General features: G+C 43.2%; 1 protein-coding gene across 2 annotated transcripts in view; it reads right to left on the bottom strand.

The window, feature by feature from the left end:
• The window catches only part of HHAT (hedgehog acyltransferase), a 280070-nt gene that overhangs the window by 83861 nt on the left and 176349 nt on the right, over positions 1 to 19860 (bottom strand). For both annotated transcript variants that reach the window (XM_033939836.1, XM_033939837.1), the window contains one exon: positions 14642 to 14843. In XM_033939836.1, coding sequence (XP_033795727.1) covers positions 14642 to 14843 — 202 coding nt within the window. The remainder of the gene's footprint in view (positions 1 to 14641; positions 14844 to 19860) is intronic.

The following is a 19860-nucleotide window of genomic DNA, read 5'->3' as shown; positions in this document are numbered from 1 at the left end:
TTGTCAATCTCAATACCAGATATATTAGTCATTTCTAATTGCAATCAATAATGGTTCTAATGCAAGATTAAATAATAAGGAGTCAATGAAAAACCTTGTCTAGTACCCCTGGCCAAAAAGATGTCATCAGAAACGTCACCATTTATTTGGATTTTGGAACATGGCTTAGTATAAATAACTTTTAACCATTTGACAAAATCTGAACCACATCCAAACCAGTCAAGAACTCTAAATAAATAAGGACTTTCGACCATGTCAAATGCTTTTCTTGCATCTAAAGAAACAGCTAAGGCAGGATAATTATAAATGTTGTTTGTTAGTATAGTACAAACAATAATAATAAATTTATTCTTGTATACCACCCATCCACAAAGTTCCAGCCGGTTAACAACAAAGAACTACAAGCAGTGAAAGGTACATAAAATTAATAAAAATGAATGACAAGATAAAGAATACATAGTTATTTAACAAACTTATCAAACAAATGTGTTTTTAAAAACTTTCTAAAAATCCATTTGACAAATAAGTGGGCTTAACCAAGAGTTCAGTTTACCTAGTTGAAAGGCAAATGTCCTGTTCAAAAATTTCTTGTAACGACAGTTCTTAACTGAAGGATACATAAACTTAAACTTATTATGAGTGCTTTTTAATGAGGCATAAAAATTAAATTGAGAAGCTAGATATCCCGGAGCCAAACCAAAAAGAGATTTAAAGCAAAGACAACCAAATTTAAAATGAATTATAGATTTCCTTACACATCCAGGGTGGGTGGGTGGGGGGAAGGGGAATGTATTCGGGTTTGCTATACTAAATTATCTATATTATTGAAATTAAATATGTACTTCTTCTTGTATTAGTTATGGGGGGAGGGAGGGAGAAAATGATTGTTTTCTGAATTATTTGTAAATTTAAAGTGTGTTCTGTGTAGTGTTTATGTTTAAATTAATTGTATTGCACTGTTAACGTTTGAAAATCAATAAAGATTTACAAAAAAAAAAAAAAGAATATGTGCCTCTAAAGGCAACCAATGTAATTGCCGATAAAATGGACTAATGTGATCATATTTCTTCAGGCCAAAAATCAGGGGCACTGCCGTATTTTGTACTAATCAAATACATTGTAAATTTTTCTTAAATGATGCAAGATAGACAATATTAGAATAGTTGAGGACAGACAGAATTAGAGACTGTACCAAAATTCTGAAAGAAACAAAATCAAAGTATCTTTTGATGGTTTTCAGTTTCCAGAGGATCATAAAACATCTTTTTATCTTAAGGTCAGTATGAAATGTTCTTGCAATATCGCCAATAAATCTTCCAGACATAAATCCAACCTGATTAGTGTGGATTAAAGAGTCAAGAGTATTTTCTAATCTTGAGGCAAGAACCTTTGCCAAAATTTTACAGTCCAGATTAAGCAATGAGATGTTAAAGCTTATGTTTATATATGACATGATGAATCACATAATTTTGGACTAGGCAAGTCAAAGCGATTTACCAGAGGCATTTCTTCCTCTTGGGCTGAGTCCTCAACAATATCATTGGATGAGATTTGCAGAGCTGCTACCTGGTCCTCTTTGCATATTTTCACCAAGTTTTACCAGATCAATGTGGTGGCCAAACAGGATACTGCTTTTGGCTCCTCCACTTTGGCTGCAGGCTCATCAGTCCCACCCTGACTCAACGGGACTGCTCTGTTATGTCCTATTAGTCCAGAAATAGAGTGGGATTGTACAAGAACAAAATATTAGGTTCTTACCTTTGCTAATCTTCTTTCATGTACATCCACACTATTCCTGGAACCCGCCCTGTGAGTTGCTGATTCGCCGATTGTCTGCTTTTGCAAGTACTGGTAAGCTGGGTTTCTAGGTTTCTGACCACCCTTTGCAAGAGTACCTTCTGCATGTGTTTAGCACTTTGTCCTGGGGGGTCCCGGCGCACGCTTCTGTCAGTGTAGGCTGTCTCTCCTTATAGCACTGCTTTTTGTTGTTTCAGGTTCCTAATGTTTTCATGGACTGTTTCTATTGTTCATGATTGTTCTAATTTTATGTTATGAGCAGATTAGACTTATTGGTCAGGGAGTATCCCTATACCCTTCTCTTTTGCCTTTGTCCTCTATAAGTGTTTCTGGCTGCTTTGTCACAAACTAGATTCCTGAGGGGCACATATTTTATGACACTACCAGGAAAAAAATATTTTCAGTTACAGCACCTTCAGCCTGGAACTCCCTGCCTTCACATCTTCGGGAAGAGATCCCGTTAGATAAATTTAAATCCAACTTAAAAACTTTCCTTTTTAAAGACGCCTATGATCAATAATAATTAGAGCACATATCAAAGGAAGAGCATCCCCCTGCCTCATGTGCTGATCCTTTTATGGTCTCCTTTCCTTTAACAATTTGTATTTCACCCATAATCCTTTCATCTGCAGTTTGTCAATTTAGTCTAATTAGTCAATGTTTTCCCCTTGATTTTAATAATTATAATTCTGTGAAACGCTTAGACAAGTTTTTTTTAAGCGGTATATCAAATTTAAATAAAACTTAAAACTCAAGACTCTGTATAATGAGGCTCCCTACAAACTGTCTAATGATCATAGGAAAATAACCCACTAGTCCAGGAATAGAGTAGGATTGTACTGGAACCCTCCTTTTATCAAGCTGCGCTGCCGAGCAGTGCAAGCTAAAGGCCAAGCCGCCCATAGGAATAGAATGGGCGACTTGGCATTTAATGTAAGCTGCTTGGCAGCGCAGCTTGATAAAAGAAGAGAGGGGGATAGTTCCCTTCTTATTTCTTGATGAAAACGCATTTAGATAGATTACCAGAAACTTATTAAAGAAGGTACAAATTACTGTGCAAAACAAAAGCTGGAACCTGAGTTGCATTCTTGTTTTCCTTAGCACAAGAAAATAAAGAATGATAAAATTTGACACCATCTAGAACAACGGGTGGGAAAGGATGTTGAAGAGTACATTTTGTAAATAATTTATTTTATATAAAGTATAAAGAAAAAAATGTGCCCCAGTACTGACCTATTGGAATACACAGAGAGAGGCAATCCCTTTAAAACAGTATGTCAAGGCACAGTTGGTAAAATGTAATAAAATATTTTAAAATTCATTTTCCAGGCTGTCCACTACAAGTTTAAATATATGAGAGGAAGAAAAATGGGCATAATTTTTTAAAAAAGTGAAAAAAGGTGAACCAAAAAGTATTCCTCACAACAGCTGCTTTCCTCCCGCATAGTTTGTTTTTCTTCCACACTATATTCAGATGGGGGAGCTTGCTTTTTCTTCTGTTCTGTATACCTGGATTTTCTTTTCCCTCATATTTAAATTTCTAGTGGACCTTGGTCCACACCTTTACCTCTCACTACTGTCTGGAGAGAGGAAGAACTATGTTGGCATTGCCAGATGACATTGCCCATAGAGGGTCATTTTCAAAAGTATGTCTGATTTTGAGAAATGCATCCAAAAATCGGGAGGTGTAAACATCTTTTTTTAAAACCACTACATGTCTTAGGGAATTTTTGAGAAAAAAAAAAAAAAAAAAGATATCTAGACATCTTGGCCCTTAGGAAATAGAAAACTTAAAAATCCTCAAAAATATGTGAAACACACTAAATCCTTATAAGTTTGGCTACAATATAAAACCAAGTGTCCAAACTGGAACTATTGGAGAATTATCATAAGGATCTCAAGCGCTCACAGCTAAAAGCTCGATTTATTTATCAAGCTAATAACCAAAAGGTGAGCTATCATTGGTCCCATAAATTCTCCTATTTTAAATTCTTCTTTTTTATCTACAAACTTTTTATATATAAATATATTTTTTTATAAAGTGTAATATAAATCCTATTTTGCTTCATACACGTTGCATTACAATACTTCTTCAGTATACTGGTTTTGATTAATAAATAGCACTCTCTCACTCAAGATTGTACTTAAAGAGTACTTAGCTTCATGACGACGGAAGATCTCCGTTTCGCTCATTATTTTTTATATAAGAGCTTCATCAGGAAAAACACCAGCATTACCGCATCTTTGCTTAAGTTAACCGAATAATCAAGTTAACATGCAGAAAGACTGCAAATCACAGAGGCACAAAGTGACGGCGAGAAATATCGACAGGCACTTTGTGCCTCTGTGATTTGCAGTCTTTCTGCATGTTAACTTTATTATTCGGTTAACTTAAGCAAAGATGCGGTAATGCTGGTGTTTTTCCTGATGAAGCTCTTATATAAAAAATAATGAGCGAAACGGAGATCTTCCGTCGTCATGAAGCTAAGTACTCTTTAAGTACAATCTTGAGTGAAAGAGTGCTATTTATTAATCAAAACCAGTATACTGAAGAAGTATTGTAATGCAACATGTATGAAGCAAAATAGGATTTATATTACACTTTATAAAAAAATATATTTATATATAAAAAGTTTGTAGATAAAAAAGAAGAATTTAAAATAGGAGAATTTATGGGACCAATGATAGCTCACCTTTTGGTTATTAGCTTGAAAAATAAATCGAGCTTTTAGCTGTGAGCGCTTGAGATCCTTATGATAATTCTCCAATAGTTCCAGTTTGGACACTTGGTTTTGTATTGTAGCCAACCTTAGGAAATAGAAACATGACGGCAGATAAAGGCTGAATGGCTCATCCAGTCTGCTCATCTGTAGCATCTACTATCTCCTCCTCTCCTTAAGAGATCCCAGGTTCCTGTTCCAGGCTTTCCTAAATTCAGTCTCTCTCTCCACCAGTATTTACCGTACTTTAGATTACTCCTGAGCCTATCATCTCTTAACCTCGGTTTCTCACTCTGGAGTTTCCTTTCAGCTGAAAGAGACTCACCTCATGCATATTTATGCCACATAGATATTTAAACGTCTCTATCATATCTCCCCTCCCCCACCTTTCCTCCAAAGTATACATATTGAGATATTTTAAGTCTGCTCCCTTACACCTTATGACATAGACCATGCACCATTTTAGTAACCTTCCTTTGGACTGACTCCATCCTGCTTATATATTTTTGAATGTACGGTCTCCAGAATTGTACACAATACAGTATTCTAAATGAGGTCTCACCAGAGTCTTCTACAGAGGCATCAATATCTTCTTTTTCCTACTGGCTGTTCCTCTCCCTATGTATCCAAGCATCCTTCTAACTTTCACCGTCACCTCTTCAACCTGTTTGGCCACCTTAAGATCATCACATCAACCACACCCAAGTCCCACTCCTCTTTTGTGCACAAAGGTGTTTCACCCCTAAACTGTACCATTTCCTTGGGTTTCTGCAGCCCAAATGCATGACCTTGCATTTCTTAGCATTAAATCTTAGCTGCCAAATTTCAGACCATTCCTCAAGCTTCACTAGGTCCTTCCTCATGTTTTCCATACCATCAGCGGTGTCTACTCCATTGCAGATTTTGGTATCGTCTGCAAAGAGGCAAATCTTACCAGTTAGCCCTTCAGCAATATTGCTTACAAAAATGTTAAAGTTCAAATGTTGAGGTCAAAAATTGAATCTTGAGGCACACACTGGTAACATCCCTTTCCTCATAGCAATCTCCATTGACTACTACTCTCTGTCACCTTCCACCAGTTCCTGACCCAGTCTGTCACTTTGGGGCCCATACCAAGGGAACTCAGTTTATTTATCAGAAGCCTGTGTGGAACACTGTCAAACGTTTTGATAAAATCTAAATACACCACATCTAGCATTCTCCCTCTAACCAATTCATAGTCACCCAGTTAAAGAAATTGGTCAGATTTGTCTGATAATACCTGCCTCTAGTGAATCCATGTTGCTTCGAGTCCTGTAATCCACTGTAGTTCCTTATTTCTTCCTTACTTACACTTTTGTGTAGAGGGATCACATCTACCCTTCTCCAATCCTCCGGTAGCACTCCTGTCTCTAAAGAAGCATTGAAAAGTTCAGCCAGCGGAGCCGCCAGAACTTCCCTAAGTTCTCTCAGTACCCTCGGATATACACCATCTGGCCCCATTGCTTTATCCACCTTTATTTTAGCAAGCTCCTCACAAACACAATCCTCTGAAAATCGATCACGGTCTGCCACACCTCCAGCCCTATTTGATTTTGTTTTCTGCAGTCCCGCTCCTAGCACTTTGCTGTGAACACAGAACAAAAATATTTGTTAAGCAGTTCAACCTTATCAGCTTCTACATATTCCTCTTCTTCACCTTTAAGTCTCACAATGCCATTTTTTCACTTCCTCCTATCACTAATATAAGGGTGGTTTGAAATGTTTGGTAAAAAAAAACCAAATATTTTTAAAAAATATATTTCTCCTACGGGATAGAAAATCTGGACACTCACTGGACTAAGTGTACAGGCCACGATGGAGACTATATTGAGAAATATAACTGTTTAAAAAAAGAAAAGAAAAATAATTTGTTTATATGACTTCCGGTGATGTCATGGAACTGAGCAGACGCTAAACGGCTTTGCTCCTTTCCTCGGGTCCCCCCAAACACCTGTTTTAACAGCTATAATCAGTTTCACTTTGGGACCTATGAAAGCATAAGCCCAGTTCCAGATATTTTTGCCTGCCTTCTTTGTGCGATCTTTTGAAATTTATGAAAGCTAATCTCTTTTTCTTTACCTTCTTGGCTACTATTTTTGAGAACCACAGCGGCCTTCTTTTCCTCTTATTTTTACTTACTTTTCTTACAAAATGGTTTGTTGCCCTCACAATAACTTCTTTCAGTTTTGCCCACTGCTTTCCTACTTCTTCCAGATGTTCCCATCCAGACAATTCCTTGACATAATCCCCCATCTGAATGAAGTTAGTTTTTTCAAAGTTTAGAATCTTCACTTTCAAATAAGCCCTTTCTCCACCTGTCTTAATATTAAACCACACCATGTGGTAATCACTAAAGAAACACTTCCCTGTTTGTAAGCATGACTAGCTTCTCAAAGCTTTGCGGTAAAAACTAATGGGCTGCTATCGCAGCCGTTATTGTAGCAATTTCAAAAAGGTGAGTCATTCTCAAAAAACCGTGCATGCAAATAAGATTGGCGGAGAGTAACGAAGGTTCGCTAAATTTACATGAGATGAGTCACTGATGATAGTAATCGGCACATGCACAGAATATACCACGAAAGAGGTGTAAATGTGCGCAAGTGCCGAGAAAAGTAACGCTGTAAGCAGTGTGTTAATCATAGGCATGCCAGAGCTATTGGATGAAGGGAGGGGAGATGCAATGTTGGCTTTCAACAAGCGTGCATAAAACATGCCTTTTCTCCTCCAAAAACTACTATAATTCATGTAACAAATTTTATCATGAACTACAACCAGAAAAACATAAGACATGGCTATAATATACCAACTCAAGAAGCGTACCTTTGTCCACCCCCCCCCCCCTCCAAAAACCACAATAATTTATTTCAATCATGTAATTTTTATATTTATTTTTCATGAGGCACAGTCAAAATACATGCCAGAGATGAGTTTTTCATAGTACTGGCACTCCTGGACCAGTTGCTGATTTTTGGTCGCCAAAAACCGACGCTGTGCTTGGAGAATCACTCGGCGATGATAAAGAATGGCTCGGAGTGCTTGTTTAAATATTGAAGAGCCCATTTGCATGGCAGAATTGGAGGCTGCTAGGAAGCTCGGAAAAGACCACAGTAAGGCGTTTTGATAATCCACTGCTAAACTGGTTAGAACCGGTTTAGCGACAGTGTTAAAGGCAACCTTAAGTTTTGAGAATCTGGCCCTAAGTCCAGCATGGCCCTCTCCCATTACCAACTTCTGGAACAATTCTCCTTGTAGAGAATCCAGGATCACCCTACTTCTAGAAGATCCCACAATAGGGATACTCCAATCAGCGTCTGGCATATTAAAATCTCCTGTTAGTAGTACTTCCCCATTTACAGCTATATTCTGAATGTCTATCAAACCTCCTCCTCTTGATTATGAAAAAGTAAAAAGTAACTTCGATCTTAATTTCTAAAAAATTTTTTCTAAATCTTCAGTTGAAAAGAATCATGTTTAAGGAAGTTTATAAATTTTAAAATAAATAAATGTATTTTGGTAAGAACATAGGATGAGCCTTTAGATAACACTGCTAATTCAGCAGAATTAATGCACATGAAGACAAATTGACTACTGCATGGTCTTCAGGAGTATTGGCAAAACAGAGATCTTTATGCGGATTTAGAAGAAATGTATCTGCCAGTCTTGGGAAATTTTCAGGTGCAAAGTATTGCTGTGAGCGGCTGAGGAGAAGTGCAGATAAGTGACTGTTTTTTTCTTTGAGTGCATCATCAAGAGTGTTATGTGTTTTTTAACTTGTGCTACTTCTGAATTATAATGGAGAGCACACAGCAAGGTTCATTACAGCTTTAAATATTTGTCCATGGAGGTCACGTGATGAGTCTGGAGTGAGCGGACGTGTTTTTCGAGCTCTCTGACCTCGGGTCTTCTAACACCGGCTTAACTACCTTTAAACTGCTGGCTGGATATCTCAGCTCCCCCCGGATTTTGTGCTACGGTTGGGCGTGTGCGAGGGGCAACTCGCCGGGCCGTTGGGACCTGGTATGCCGGTACGGGTAGCAAAGACACCTAAGCAGAAGTCGGCCCTATCTGGGTCTAAGATGGCGGCGTCCCCGGCTCCCGTTTCGGCGCCGGCACAGTGGGGAGAATGGGCCCAGGAAATTTCCCGCATGGTTACCGCTGCCCTAGAAGATCGTTTGCACAAACTGCAGTCTGCAGTGGAGGGCATAAATGAGCGCTTTGAGACCCACGCCACCCGTATCGCAGCGGTGGAGCAGCGCATTTCCGATGGGGAGGACGCGGCTTCACAAGATCGGGAAAGTGTGATCGCCTTGAGGGCTCAGGTGGTCAACCTCACCAGCCGGCTAGATGACCAAGAGAACCGCCAGCGGAGGAATAATTTACGGGTGGTGGGTCTGCCGGAGTTTCGGGCGGATCAGGATCTGTATAACTTTTTTCAAGTATGGCTCCCGACGCAGCTGGGCCTGGCGCCGCCAGTGGCGGGCTTTCTGTGCGAAAGGGCTCATCGCCTGGGGCAGCGCTCGGGAGACTCTAACCGTCCACGAGCAGCGATAGCGCGTTACCTGAATTGGAGAGAGAAAGACATCATCCTTCATGCTTACAGGAAAGCCGGTCTGCTGGAATATGAGGGGCGGAAGCTGCTGCTATTCAACGACTACTCCCTCCACGTGGCGTCCCTCCGCAGAGAAATGGCGCCCCTGTGCACAGCATTCCATCGGAGAGGAGTGCGCTTCGCGCTAGTCTACCCAGCGTCTCTGCGTGTCTGGCGGGAGGGAAAGCCTTACACCTTCCCTGATCGTGCGGAGGCCCAACGCTATTTGGATTCCCTGCCTGTGGCCGACAACGGAGGAGTCCCTGCAGCTGATCGGGTGGTTTGAGCCGCATGGTCGGGGCGTTCTGCATCCAGTTTTTTGCCTCTTGATTTCCTGCCTGCTGGCCGGTGGAGTGGACTGTGGCCTTGCGATTCCTGATGCCCTGTTGGCTGGTCTTGGCTGGCGTGAGCGGGGGAGGTTGGAGGGACTGGGGACTGGCAAGGTTTGGTGTTTTTGCCGTGATCCCTTGCTGTTGGGATGAGGGCTGGACTGGTTTCACGGTTCCAAGCCTTCTTCCTTTTCTCTCTCTGGTTGTTGTTTGCTTTTTCAGCTGGGACTACATGGGCAGTGTTGTTTCTTGCTGTGGGGGGTGAGCTTTATTATTGTACATCTGTCAGTACTCTCTCTTTGTTTTAGGAGACCCGGGGTTCTTGAGTGCTCTGTAGGGGATTTTGGGTTGCTTGTGTTTTGGGGTGTGCTGTATATTGTTTTTTCCCTTTCCTTATTCTGTTTTGTCAGGGGTGGGATTTTTGGGGATGACTACGGGGATTGTTTCTCATGGGGGAGGGGGTGGGGCTGTTCCCCATTTTTTCATTCTGTGCTGGGGGGTTCTGGGGATGGCTCTGGGATAGTGTTTTTTCGGGGGGTGGGTTGTGGTTGGAGGGTAGGGGGGGTTGGGGGTGGGGGGTTAGGGGGGGGGATGTTGTGTTTGTGTGTGGGGTTGGATGGCTGTGGTTTGAATGGGTTGTGGAGTAGACTGTGTGTGTGGGGGTGCAGCGATCCCGGGGGTGGATGTACTGGATTCTTTGTTCTGAGCTCCTGCTTGGGGGGTTTCCGGTTCTCTGGGTTCCAGATGGGAGGCCTAGCTGGGGGGCAGCCCGTCTCTACTATTTTCAGGTATACTGTTCTTGCCTTTGGGACATTTTTTTCATTATGACTAAGTTGACCATATCTACTTTAAATGTAGACGGGATCCATTCCCCTATTAAGAGGAAAAAATTGTTGTCGTGGTTCCGAAGGAGGGGGACGGATATCGCTTTTGTGCAAGAAACCCATCTTTCGGCTGCGGAGCATCTCAAGCTGCGGCGAGAATGGGTAGGCGAGGTCTGTTCGTCCTCCTTTGGTGCCCGGAAGCGAGGGGTTGCCATTCTTATTCATAAACAGTTGCCCTTCCATGTTCATAAAGTTCTCCAAGATCGTGATGGCCGCTATGTTATTGCTTTGGGGGAACTATGGGGTCATAAGTGGCTATTGTGCAATGTGTATGCTCCTAATGTGTATAATCATAAATTTTTCTCGGATTTGCTTGCCAAGATAGCCATGTATCCTGAGTATCAACCGGTGGTAGGAGGGGACTTCAATATTACCGCTGATCCCGCACTGGATTGTAGCCCGGCTAAGGGTGGGACCAGGGACCACGGAGCCAAGGGGGTGAACTTTTTGCTTAGCCAGTTGCAGCTGTTGGACACTTGGAGGATTTTGCACCCTGCGGAGCGTACTTACACTTTCTATTCGCATCCCCACAATGTATATGCCAGATTGGATTACTTGTTGGTGTCGCCCTCTCTGCTCTCCAGAGTGTCTGGGATTGATATCGAGGAGGTTCCCCTGTCGGATCATTCACCAGTCGTCATGGAGCTTCAGTTCACGTCGGATCCTGGGGAACGCCACTGGAAATTTCCATGCTCTCTCTATCGAGATCTCGACTTTCATAAATTTCTTCGGGAACAGTGGTTGGAGTATAGTTCGCACAATCATACCGAAGATGTTGGTCCAGTGACTTATTGGGAGGCCTCCAAGGCGGTCCTGCGAGGGTTTATTATTGCTTATCTGTCTCGTAAACGGCGGTCACTGGATGCGGAATTGTTGACTCTGTCGGGGGAGCTTCGACAGCTGCGGGCGCGCCATTGTACTTCTCTCTCACTGGACGACAAACTTCGCCTCTTGGACGTTCGGCGGCAGATCGATGCCATCCTGACGCAGAGGGCTTCCCGCGATATTTATTTTCAACGGTATAAATTGTATGCCTGGGGAGGTAAGACAGGGAGGTTGTTGGCTAATTTGGTCCGGCCTCCGCGTACCAGGCAGGTTATCCTCTCCATCAGAGACCACAAGGGTACCTGTTCCACGCAGGAACGCCAGATTCAGCAGCAATTTGTTCACTTTTATGAATCTCTGTATGCGAATAGACCGTTCTCGGACGCTGACCGGGATGCTTTCTTTCAGGGGCTTCGGCTCCCTCGGTTGACGGACGCCCAGTTGGGACAATTGAATGCCCCTATTAGTCCCGAAGAAGTGCAGATTGGTATCAAGCAGCTTAAGTTAACTAAGGCACCAGGCCCGGATGGGTTTGGATCTGAGTATTATAAGATTCTGTCGGATCAGATCTCTCCGGCTTTGGCGGGAGCGTTTAATGCACTCTCTGAGTCTCGCGGTTTGGGGTCTCCTAATATGGCCCATGTGGTGCTGCTGCCTAAGCCTGGCAAGGATGCGGCACAGGTGGGTTCCTATCGACCTATCTCCCTCCTTAATCAGGATGCCAAACTCTTTGCCGCTCTTTTGGCACGTCGTTTGAATGTCTTTTTGCCGCTCTTGATCCACGAGGACCAGGCTGGATTTGTGCCAGGACGTTACGCGTCAATGAACTTAGTTAGAGCCTTGATGGCCCTCCATTCCCGGCGTGGCCTGACTGGAGAATCGGCTATTGTAGGCCTGGACATGGAAAAGGCCTTTGATAGTATCTCTTGGCAATATCTCTTTTGGATTCTGCGGCAGTTTGGCATAGACGGTGCTATTCATCATTGGATCAGCAGCTTATATATCCAGCCACAGGCCAGGCTGCTGGTTAATGGTCAGTTTACTGCACCGTTTGCTTTAGGTAGGGGGACGCGACAGGGCTGTCCGTTGTCCCCGTTGCTTTTTGTGTTAGCTATTGAGCCATTGGCGGCTAGGATTCGAGCTGATCCGGATCTTCGGGGCATTCATATTGGAGACCAGGAGAGTCGCATTAATCTTTTTGCCGATGATATTCTTCTTTATCTGGATGATCCCCGGAGGGATTTGGGGCGGGTTCTCGCCTTGGTCCGCTCCTTTGGCGATATTTCTGGGCTGCGAGTTAATTGTGATAAATCTGAACTTCTTCCTTTGCGGTCTACCCGAGTGGAGGCTTGGCACGCGAGCCTTGAGATTCCCCCGGTGAAGGGGCCGATGCGATATCTGGGAGTATATTTAAGTCCTGATCTCAAGCTTCTGTATCGCTATAATGTGCTCCGTCATTTGGAGGAGATTCGGCATTTGTGTGAGAAATGGAGAGAACTTCCCCTGGGGGTTTGGGGTCGGGTGGCTTTGACTAAGATGGTCCTCCTTCCCAAGATTTTGTATCCGTTGCAGGCTATCCCGCTCTGGGTTAATGCTAAGGAGGTGCGTCTGTTTCGTTCGCTTATCTCCTCTTTTGTTTGGCGTCATAAGCGGGCTCGGATTAGCTCTGCTACCTTGGCCTTGGATAAATATAGGGGTGGTTTAAACCTTCCTGATCTTCGCTATTATAATGTGGCCGCTTTGTTCCGCTTTATTCATGAAGGATGGTCGGGGTGTTATAAGTTCTCTTCCCAGAGTTGGGTGGAGTCGTGGTGTGCCCCTCATTCGGTCTTGTCTCTTTTGCATATCCCATTGTCGGTTATACCGGGAGGGGGGGCTAAGTTTGCATATCTCTTGCCTATGAGGCGGGCGTGGCGGTGGTGGAGACGGCGGCAGGGGAAATCTCCGGCTGCATCTCTTTTGTTGCAGTTATATGGGAACTCCGACTTCCCGCCTGGAGTGGGACACGCCTGGTTCCGGCAGTGGGAGCAGAGAGGGGGAAGAACACTTCATGATATTGTCTCCGTGGGGGGGGGGGCCGTTTCCTTCTTTTGAACAGCTGCAGACCCACTGGCACTTGCCTAGGACTCACTTCTGGGCTTATCTCCAGGCCCGGCATTATTACTTCTCTCTTGCCCGCCGCTGGGGGGATGCTTGGCTCAGTGGTCCCTTGGATGTTCAGTTTTTTCAGGTCTCTCCAGCTTCCAACAAATTGGCTACTTGGTATCGGATTCTGAAGGCCGCTTCGGATTTGGGATCTATTGACCGTTTGGCCTCCCGGTGGCAATCGGAGCTCGGTATTGCCTTGGACCGTAAGGCCTTTCTTGATCTCTTTGCCACCGTGCACGCCATGGGGGGTTCTACGGACTTTAGGGAAATGCAATTTAAAATTTTGCATCGGGCTTATTTATCTCGGGCTCAGGGAGCTCGTATGGGCCTTTGGGAGGACGCAGTTTGTGGTAAATGTAAGCGTTTCGTGGGTACCCTAACTCACCACTTTTTGGAGTGCCCTTCTTCTGCTATCTGGCTGCAGGTTCTCCCCTTTTTGGAGCGCCTTCTACACCGAGCTATACCATGGTCTTATGGGTTTCTGCTCTTGGGGGATCAGCGTGAATTGATTGAGGGGGGGCTCACGTTCCCTCAACGCAGGGTTCTTTACATGGCTGTCTTGGTAGTAAAAAAGCTCCTGTTGCAGCATTGGGTGGACGAGTCTGTTGCAGCCTTTCCGCATTGGCTGGCTCGGTTGGCTATGGTGGGGCGCTATGAGCTTCAGCGTCTTCCCAAGGCTGGGAGTTTGATTCACCGATGCTATCGGGAGCTGTGGCAGAAGGTGTTACAGCTCTGCTCCGGCTTGGAGTCGGAGGGCATGTCTTCCTCTTCTTGATTTGGTTCCTAGTGGGGGGGGTAGCGCTTTCTCCCTCTTGTCTTCCTGTTTCTGCTTTTGCTTTTGTTTTTGATCTTTCTCGGGTGGCTGCACCGGTGTGGATGTAGGGGGGGGGGATTGGGTTGCTTGGATGTTTGGCTGTCTAGTGGTATGTGTGGGGGATGCTTGTTGTGGTCTGGGTTGCGTGAATGGGATTGGTGTGTGTTTGTGTGGTGGGGTTTGGTATTTTAAAATGTCAATTGTGAGGGGAACCCACACATGGGATTTTTGTACTGCGGTTCTTTGTTGTTCTGATATCCTGTACTGTTTTTGGATACTCTGCTTTCTGATGTTTCACTCGTGGTTGTGTGTTCCTTTGCTGTTGACAATAAAGATAATTTACAAAAAAAAAAATAAATAAATATTTGTCCATACTGCATTCAGTTTTACCTGCCCTTAATCACACCTCCTTCAGCTGGTGAGGATTCTCTGAGCAAGCAAAAATAAACTCACAGTTCACCATAACTGATCACAAATCTTTTATAGCACACAATTTGAAACACAATTTTACTTACAATTTTATCTTGTATAACTGAAATAGAAAGTAGTCTCTTCATCCCATATTCCACAATTATTCCAATCCAGTTTAAAGCTGCCCAGTACCAAAGGTAGCCATGCCCACCATGCCAGTAGCTCACAAAAGCAAAAGTGACTGCTGTGGAAAATAACATGCCATGCCATCCACACTGAGATCCTCCTATGGGAACATAGATATACCTGTAGAAAAAAAATAATACATATGCAATTGTTACTCACATATATATTACAGGAAGCTCTGGAATGAGAGGGCATAGGATGAAGTTAAGAGGTGATAGGCTCAGGAGTAATCTAAGGAAATACTTTTTTACAAAAACATAGATGCGTGAAACAGTCTCCCGGAAGAGGTGGTGGAGATACAGACTGTGTCTGATTTCAAGAAAGCCTGGGACAGGTACGTGGGATCTCTTAGAGAGAGGAAGAGATAATGGTTACTGTGGATGGGCAGACTGGACGGGCCATTTGGCCTTTATCTGCCATCATGTTTCTATTAAGTTTATTAATAGTATCACTGTTAAATATTGCTGGCTGATCATAAGATAGCAAGAAAATTAAATCCATATGATAAATAAACTGACATATCAGTACATTTTATTCAAATTTCAAGATGTTGGCAAGCATAATGGAAGATTAGGTTTCACCTTTGATAATCTTCTTTCTGTTAGTCCCTTCCGGATTCAGTATGTTAGGTATTCAATCCCTTTCAACAACCCAGGAGTTGTAGAAATCTACTTTTCTGAGCATGTGTTCCTCCTACTTTAGAGAGTTAGAGCCCCCTACGGTTCAGTCTCAAAGCCAAGAAACATACCAGAACAAATTCATGACAAATAATGGGGCATGGGGGCCTCTCTGGTAACAAACACAATTTCTGTTCTGGGCTGCTCTGCCACACAAGTAATAAACAGGCAAAAGGCAACACAGAAAAAACATGGCAGAACAATGTAGAACTAACCTGTGTGTAACAAACACCCACATGAAGCAGCCATCAGTAATATGCATACTCACAGAAGAGCGAACTCTCCACAGGATCAGTCTACCATAACCCCCTTATAATTAAGGGTGATCCCCCCCTTAATCCCCCTCATACCTACTATGCCCTCCTGTGTACTACCCCAATATCAGATGCTGCTGTTTTAGAGACATGTACCTATTTGTTCTCAATTTTGCATGGTTTAAGGGGGTCAGTGAGCACTGGGGGAGTGTGGGGGTACTTTGATGCAAGCAGTGGTTATCTGGTCAGTTTGGGCACCTTTGTGGCACTTAGGGCTCCTTTTACTAAGCCGTGTTAAGGCTTTAACGCGCGGAATAGTGCGCACTAGACTTTAACGCCAGCATTGAGCTGGTGTTAGTTCTAGCTGCATAGCCCGGGTTTAGCGCGCGCTAAAATGCTGCATGCGCTAAAAACGCTAACGCAGCTTAGTAAAAAGAGCCCTTAGACTCTTTTAAAACAGGTGTAGTTCCAAACATATAAGTTCTGTCCGGTGACGGGACAAAAGCGCGCGAGACAAACGCGCGCCGACATTTGAGCACAAGAGTTCAGCAACCGCTCTAAAAGCTTATTTTAAAGCACTCTGACGGGGTGTGGGGGGGGGGGAAACCCCCACTTTACTGTTCACGAAGCAGTCAACTTTTACCTCCTAGTCCTCATTACAGTCCCGTTTACTCAAATTTCTTCAGCCAGACTTCCTTCTGAGCAGCACCCTTCTTATTTGGGTAAAACACAAATTCTCTTACTTCAAAAAAAGAACAAAATGGGTAAAAATTTAGGGCAATATTCAAATTAAGTTCTTTCCATATATGTACAAGGCTTATGCAGATTAAACTCTCACCAAGTAAAATTTATCATAAGCTATGTTTGCGGCCCTCCCCAACATCTTTCTCACCCCTTCCTGGTTCGTTTCTATCATCTCTAATTGCATGTGGCATGTGGGCCCAGTCTGTTCACACTGCTGCCTCCTTACCATGCACATATTTCTGAATGCAACCTGCAGATCCACCTGCGTGCCATCTGGTATCCATTTGCTCTTGCTGACAGCAGTCCCCCCCTCATTCTGTATCACAAGTCATATTGCTAGCTGCATGTGCTCAAAGCTAATATCTGTGTCTCAGTTGCACAGATGCCAGCGATGAGCTGCTAACCTTAGTAGGGTTCCAGGCATCAGATAAACATCAGGAAACATTTTTTCTTCTTTTGATGGAAAGGGTAGAGGATCCATGAAACAAACTTTTGAGAAAAGTGATAGAATCAAATAGGGTATCAGAATTCAAAAGGCATGAAACTCCCCCCCCCCCCCCACACACACACATAGAAATGATCGCTTAATGACAAGAGAATAGGAATAAAAAAATAAGATAATTTGCATAGGATAACTTAAATAATTAAATAATACTAAATACTAATATCAGTGAAAATTAAATAATACTAAATACTAATAATTAAATAATACTAAATACTAATAATTTCATATCCCATGGAAATTCCAGCTCTTGTTCAAGAGCAGTACCTACACGCTGGCTTAAGAGTACATTAGTACCAGGTTCTGGAAGGAACTATCATCTTTGCTTCCCATCCAAACAACTGATGTTACAATGCCTTTGCCAAATAGGGAGAGAGCTGAAGGAATATGCAATGTCCTGCAGATTGCTGCGAATTAAAGCTCTTTTTGCTACAGCTGAAGCTGGCACAGGTTTTCATTGATCTCTAAGTTCAAAGGAGCAGGAGAGAGCTGTAGGGCTATATTGATAAAATAACATGGATATTTTTAACAGGAAGAAAATTATGAAATTATATTTGTCTATGGAACAGACATCTCCCCAAAACATCGTGATTGAAACAGCTTGGTGCAATAGAAAAATATTCCAAAATAGAAAATTTAAATTAGAGGAGTCTCAGTATCTTCCAGCAGTCCTCAGATGCCTCAAACTTACCAAAGAAGCTGAAAGGAACATTAAAAATCCTACATGTGGAAAATGAAATAAAAAAATGGCCATGTTTGGGGTTTCCTCAGGCAGTTAACATTTAAGAAGGTTGTGCACAAGTACAGTAATGGAATATTAAATTCCTTAAATTAACAGCTGCTTTGGCCAATATAATTTTTCTTTCCCAGGGGTATGGCTATTAGAAATAGAAGTTATGAGTCAAATCTAATGGATCTATGCAGATAGCCACATGGTAAAGCTGCGTGCCAATGGTTAAGTACACAGCTTCTACTTTAAGTCTAGCAAGAAAATATTCTGTGACAATTCAGTAAGCTAATGAGATGCAAATTCAACGCATGCAGAACTTGCAAGCTAATCACGGAAAGACTGCTTAATACATGCAAATAAAAGTTCTGTGGTAAGGGTGCCTTCACTGTGTGCATATTTGAAGAAAACAAAAGTGGCAGCACACATTTGCACATGAAAGGAATGCTGTTCTGCACATAATTAGGCTTGCAAAAATTTCTTGCACATAACATTTTTGTGAGGCAGATTTTACACAATGGACATGTAGCCTCCCAACCGTGCCTTAAGAACATAAGAAATGCCTGCACCGGATCAGACCGAGGTCCATCTTATCCGGCGAGCCGCGCACGCGGTGGCCCATTTAGGTACTCCTTTTTGGAGATCCGGATTTCCCGTATCCCTCAACATGATTTGCAAGAAGGTGTGCATCCAACTTGCGCTTGAAACTCGGAACAGTAGTCTCCGCCACAACCTCCTCCGGGAGAGCATTCCAAGCGCCAACCACTCGCTGTGTGAAACAGAACTTCCTAACATTTGTCCTAAACCTGCTGCCACTCAGTTTCAGGCTATGACCCCGTGTCTGTGTCACCTCCGAAAATGTTAGTAATGCTGTTTCCTGGTCTATTTTATCAAATCCTTTTAATATTTTAAAAGTCTCTATCAAATCCCCTCGCAATCTTCTCTTCTCGAGGGTGAATAGTCCCAGTTTTCTGAGGCGTTCTTTGTAGCTCAAAGTTTCCATACCTTTGACTAGTTTCGTGGCTCGCCTCTGCACCCTCTCCAGCAGAGTTATATCCTTCTTAAGGTATGGAGACCAGTGTTGGACACAGTATTCCAAGTGAGGTCTGACCATTGCTCTGTAAAGTGGCATTATGACCTCTTCCGATCTGCTCGTGATCCCCTTCTTAATCATGCCCAACATCCTGTTTGCTTTCTTCGCTGCCGCCGCACATTGAACCAAAGGCTTTAGGGTTCTGTCTATCAGTACCCCCAAATCCCTTTCTTGTTCGCATTTGGCTAATGTCATCCCCAACATCTTATACTCATGTTCTTGTTTTTTCTTTCCTAGATGCATCACCTTGCATTTGTCTATGTTAAAATTCATCTGCCACTTTTTTGCCCAAGTTTCCAGCTGGTTTAGATCCTTCTGGAGATCCTCGCAGTCCCCTAGAGAGCCAACCACCCGACATAGTTTTGTATCATCTGCAAACTTTGTTACACTGCATGGAGGTCTCCCATGCTGAGAACCAGCACTGCAGACTGCTTCCACACCGATGCCTCTTGATGTCTACTCTCTAGGAGGAGATCCGGGCTAAGCTCAAACAAGAGCTTTCAGGGCTACTGCAGATGTAGTCTTCACAGGCTTTAAAATTTATCCATGCCTGCCTCAGCACAGCTGAAAGATATGTTGAGGCATCAATCAAGAAAGAGGTCATGCACCCCCACCTGATGTTGAGCATCAAGATCAGCACAGACTCACTCCATGCATGTATCGTCATTGGAAGAGGAGTTAATCTCCTGGGTCAGAACATCGACCCCCCCCCTATCTTGACGCTCCTCGATGCAAAGTCAATGCTCTTCTCAATGCACACCCCCTAGTTCATCTAGGAGAGAATATTTTGAAGAGTCTCATTCAGATTTCGCCAACCACTCAAACGAGAATCTGTCAGACTTATCAGCAGAAGAATCATAAGGCATTCCTTTTGATCCTTCTTCTCTGCCAGAAAGTATATCCTTTACTGGCTTTATACAGCAAATGGGTCAAGCTCTGCCCATTAAAATGGAGACGGAGAAAGAACCATGCTCTGAACTTTTTGAACTCCTTGACTACGAATCACCTCCACATGACTGCATCAGTGCCTTTACACAGAGTCATGAAAAACACCCTTTTTAAGAACTGGAGACCCCTCTGTCAGTGCAGGTAATACCTAAAAAAATTGACACAATATATAGAATTCAAAAGTGTCCAGGT

This window comes from Geotrypetes seraphini, chromosome 3, assembly GCF_902459505.1.
Source record: "Geotrypetes seraphini chromosome 3, aGeoSer1.1, whole genome shotgun sequence".
NCBI lineage: Eukaryota > Metazoa > Chordata > Amphibia > Gymnophiona > Dermophiidae > Geotrypetes > Geotrypetes seraphini.
The sequence above is the reverse complement of the archived record's forward strand: the minus strand, read 5'-3'. Positions and strand labels throughout refer to the sequence as shown.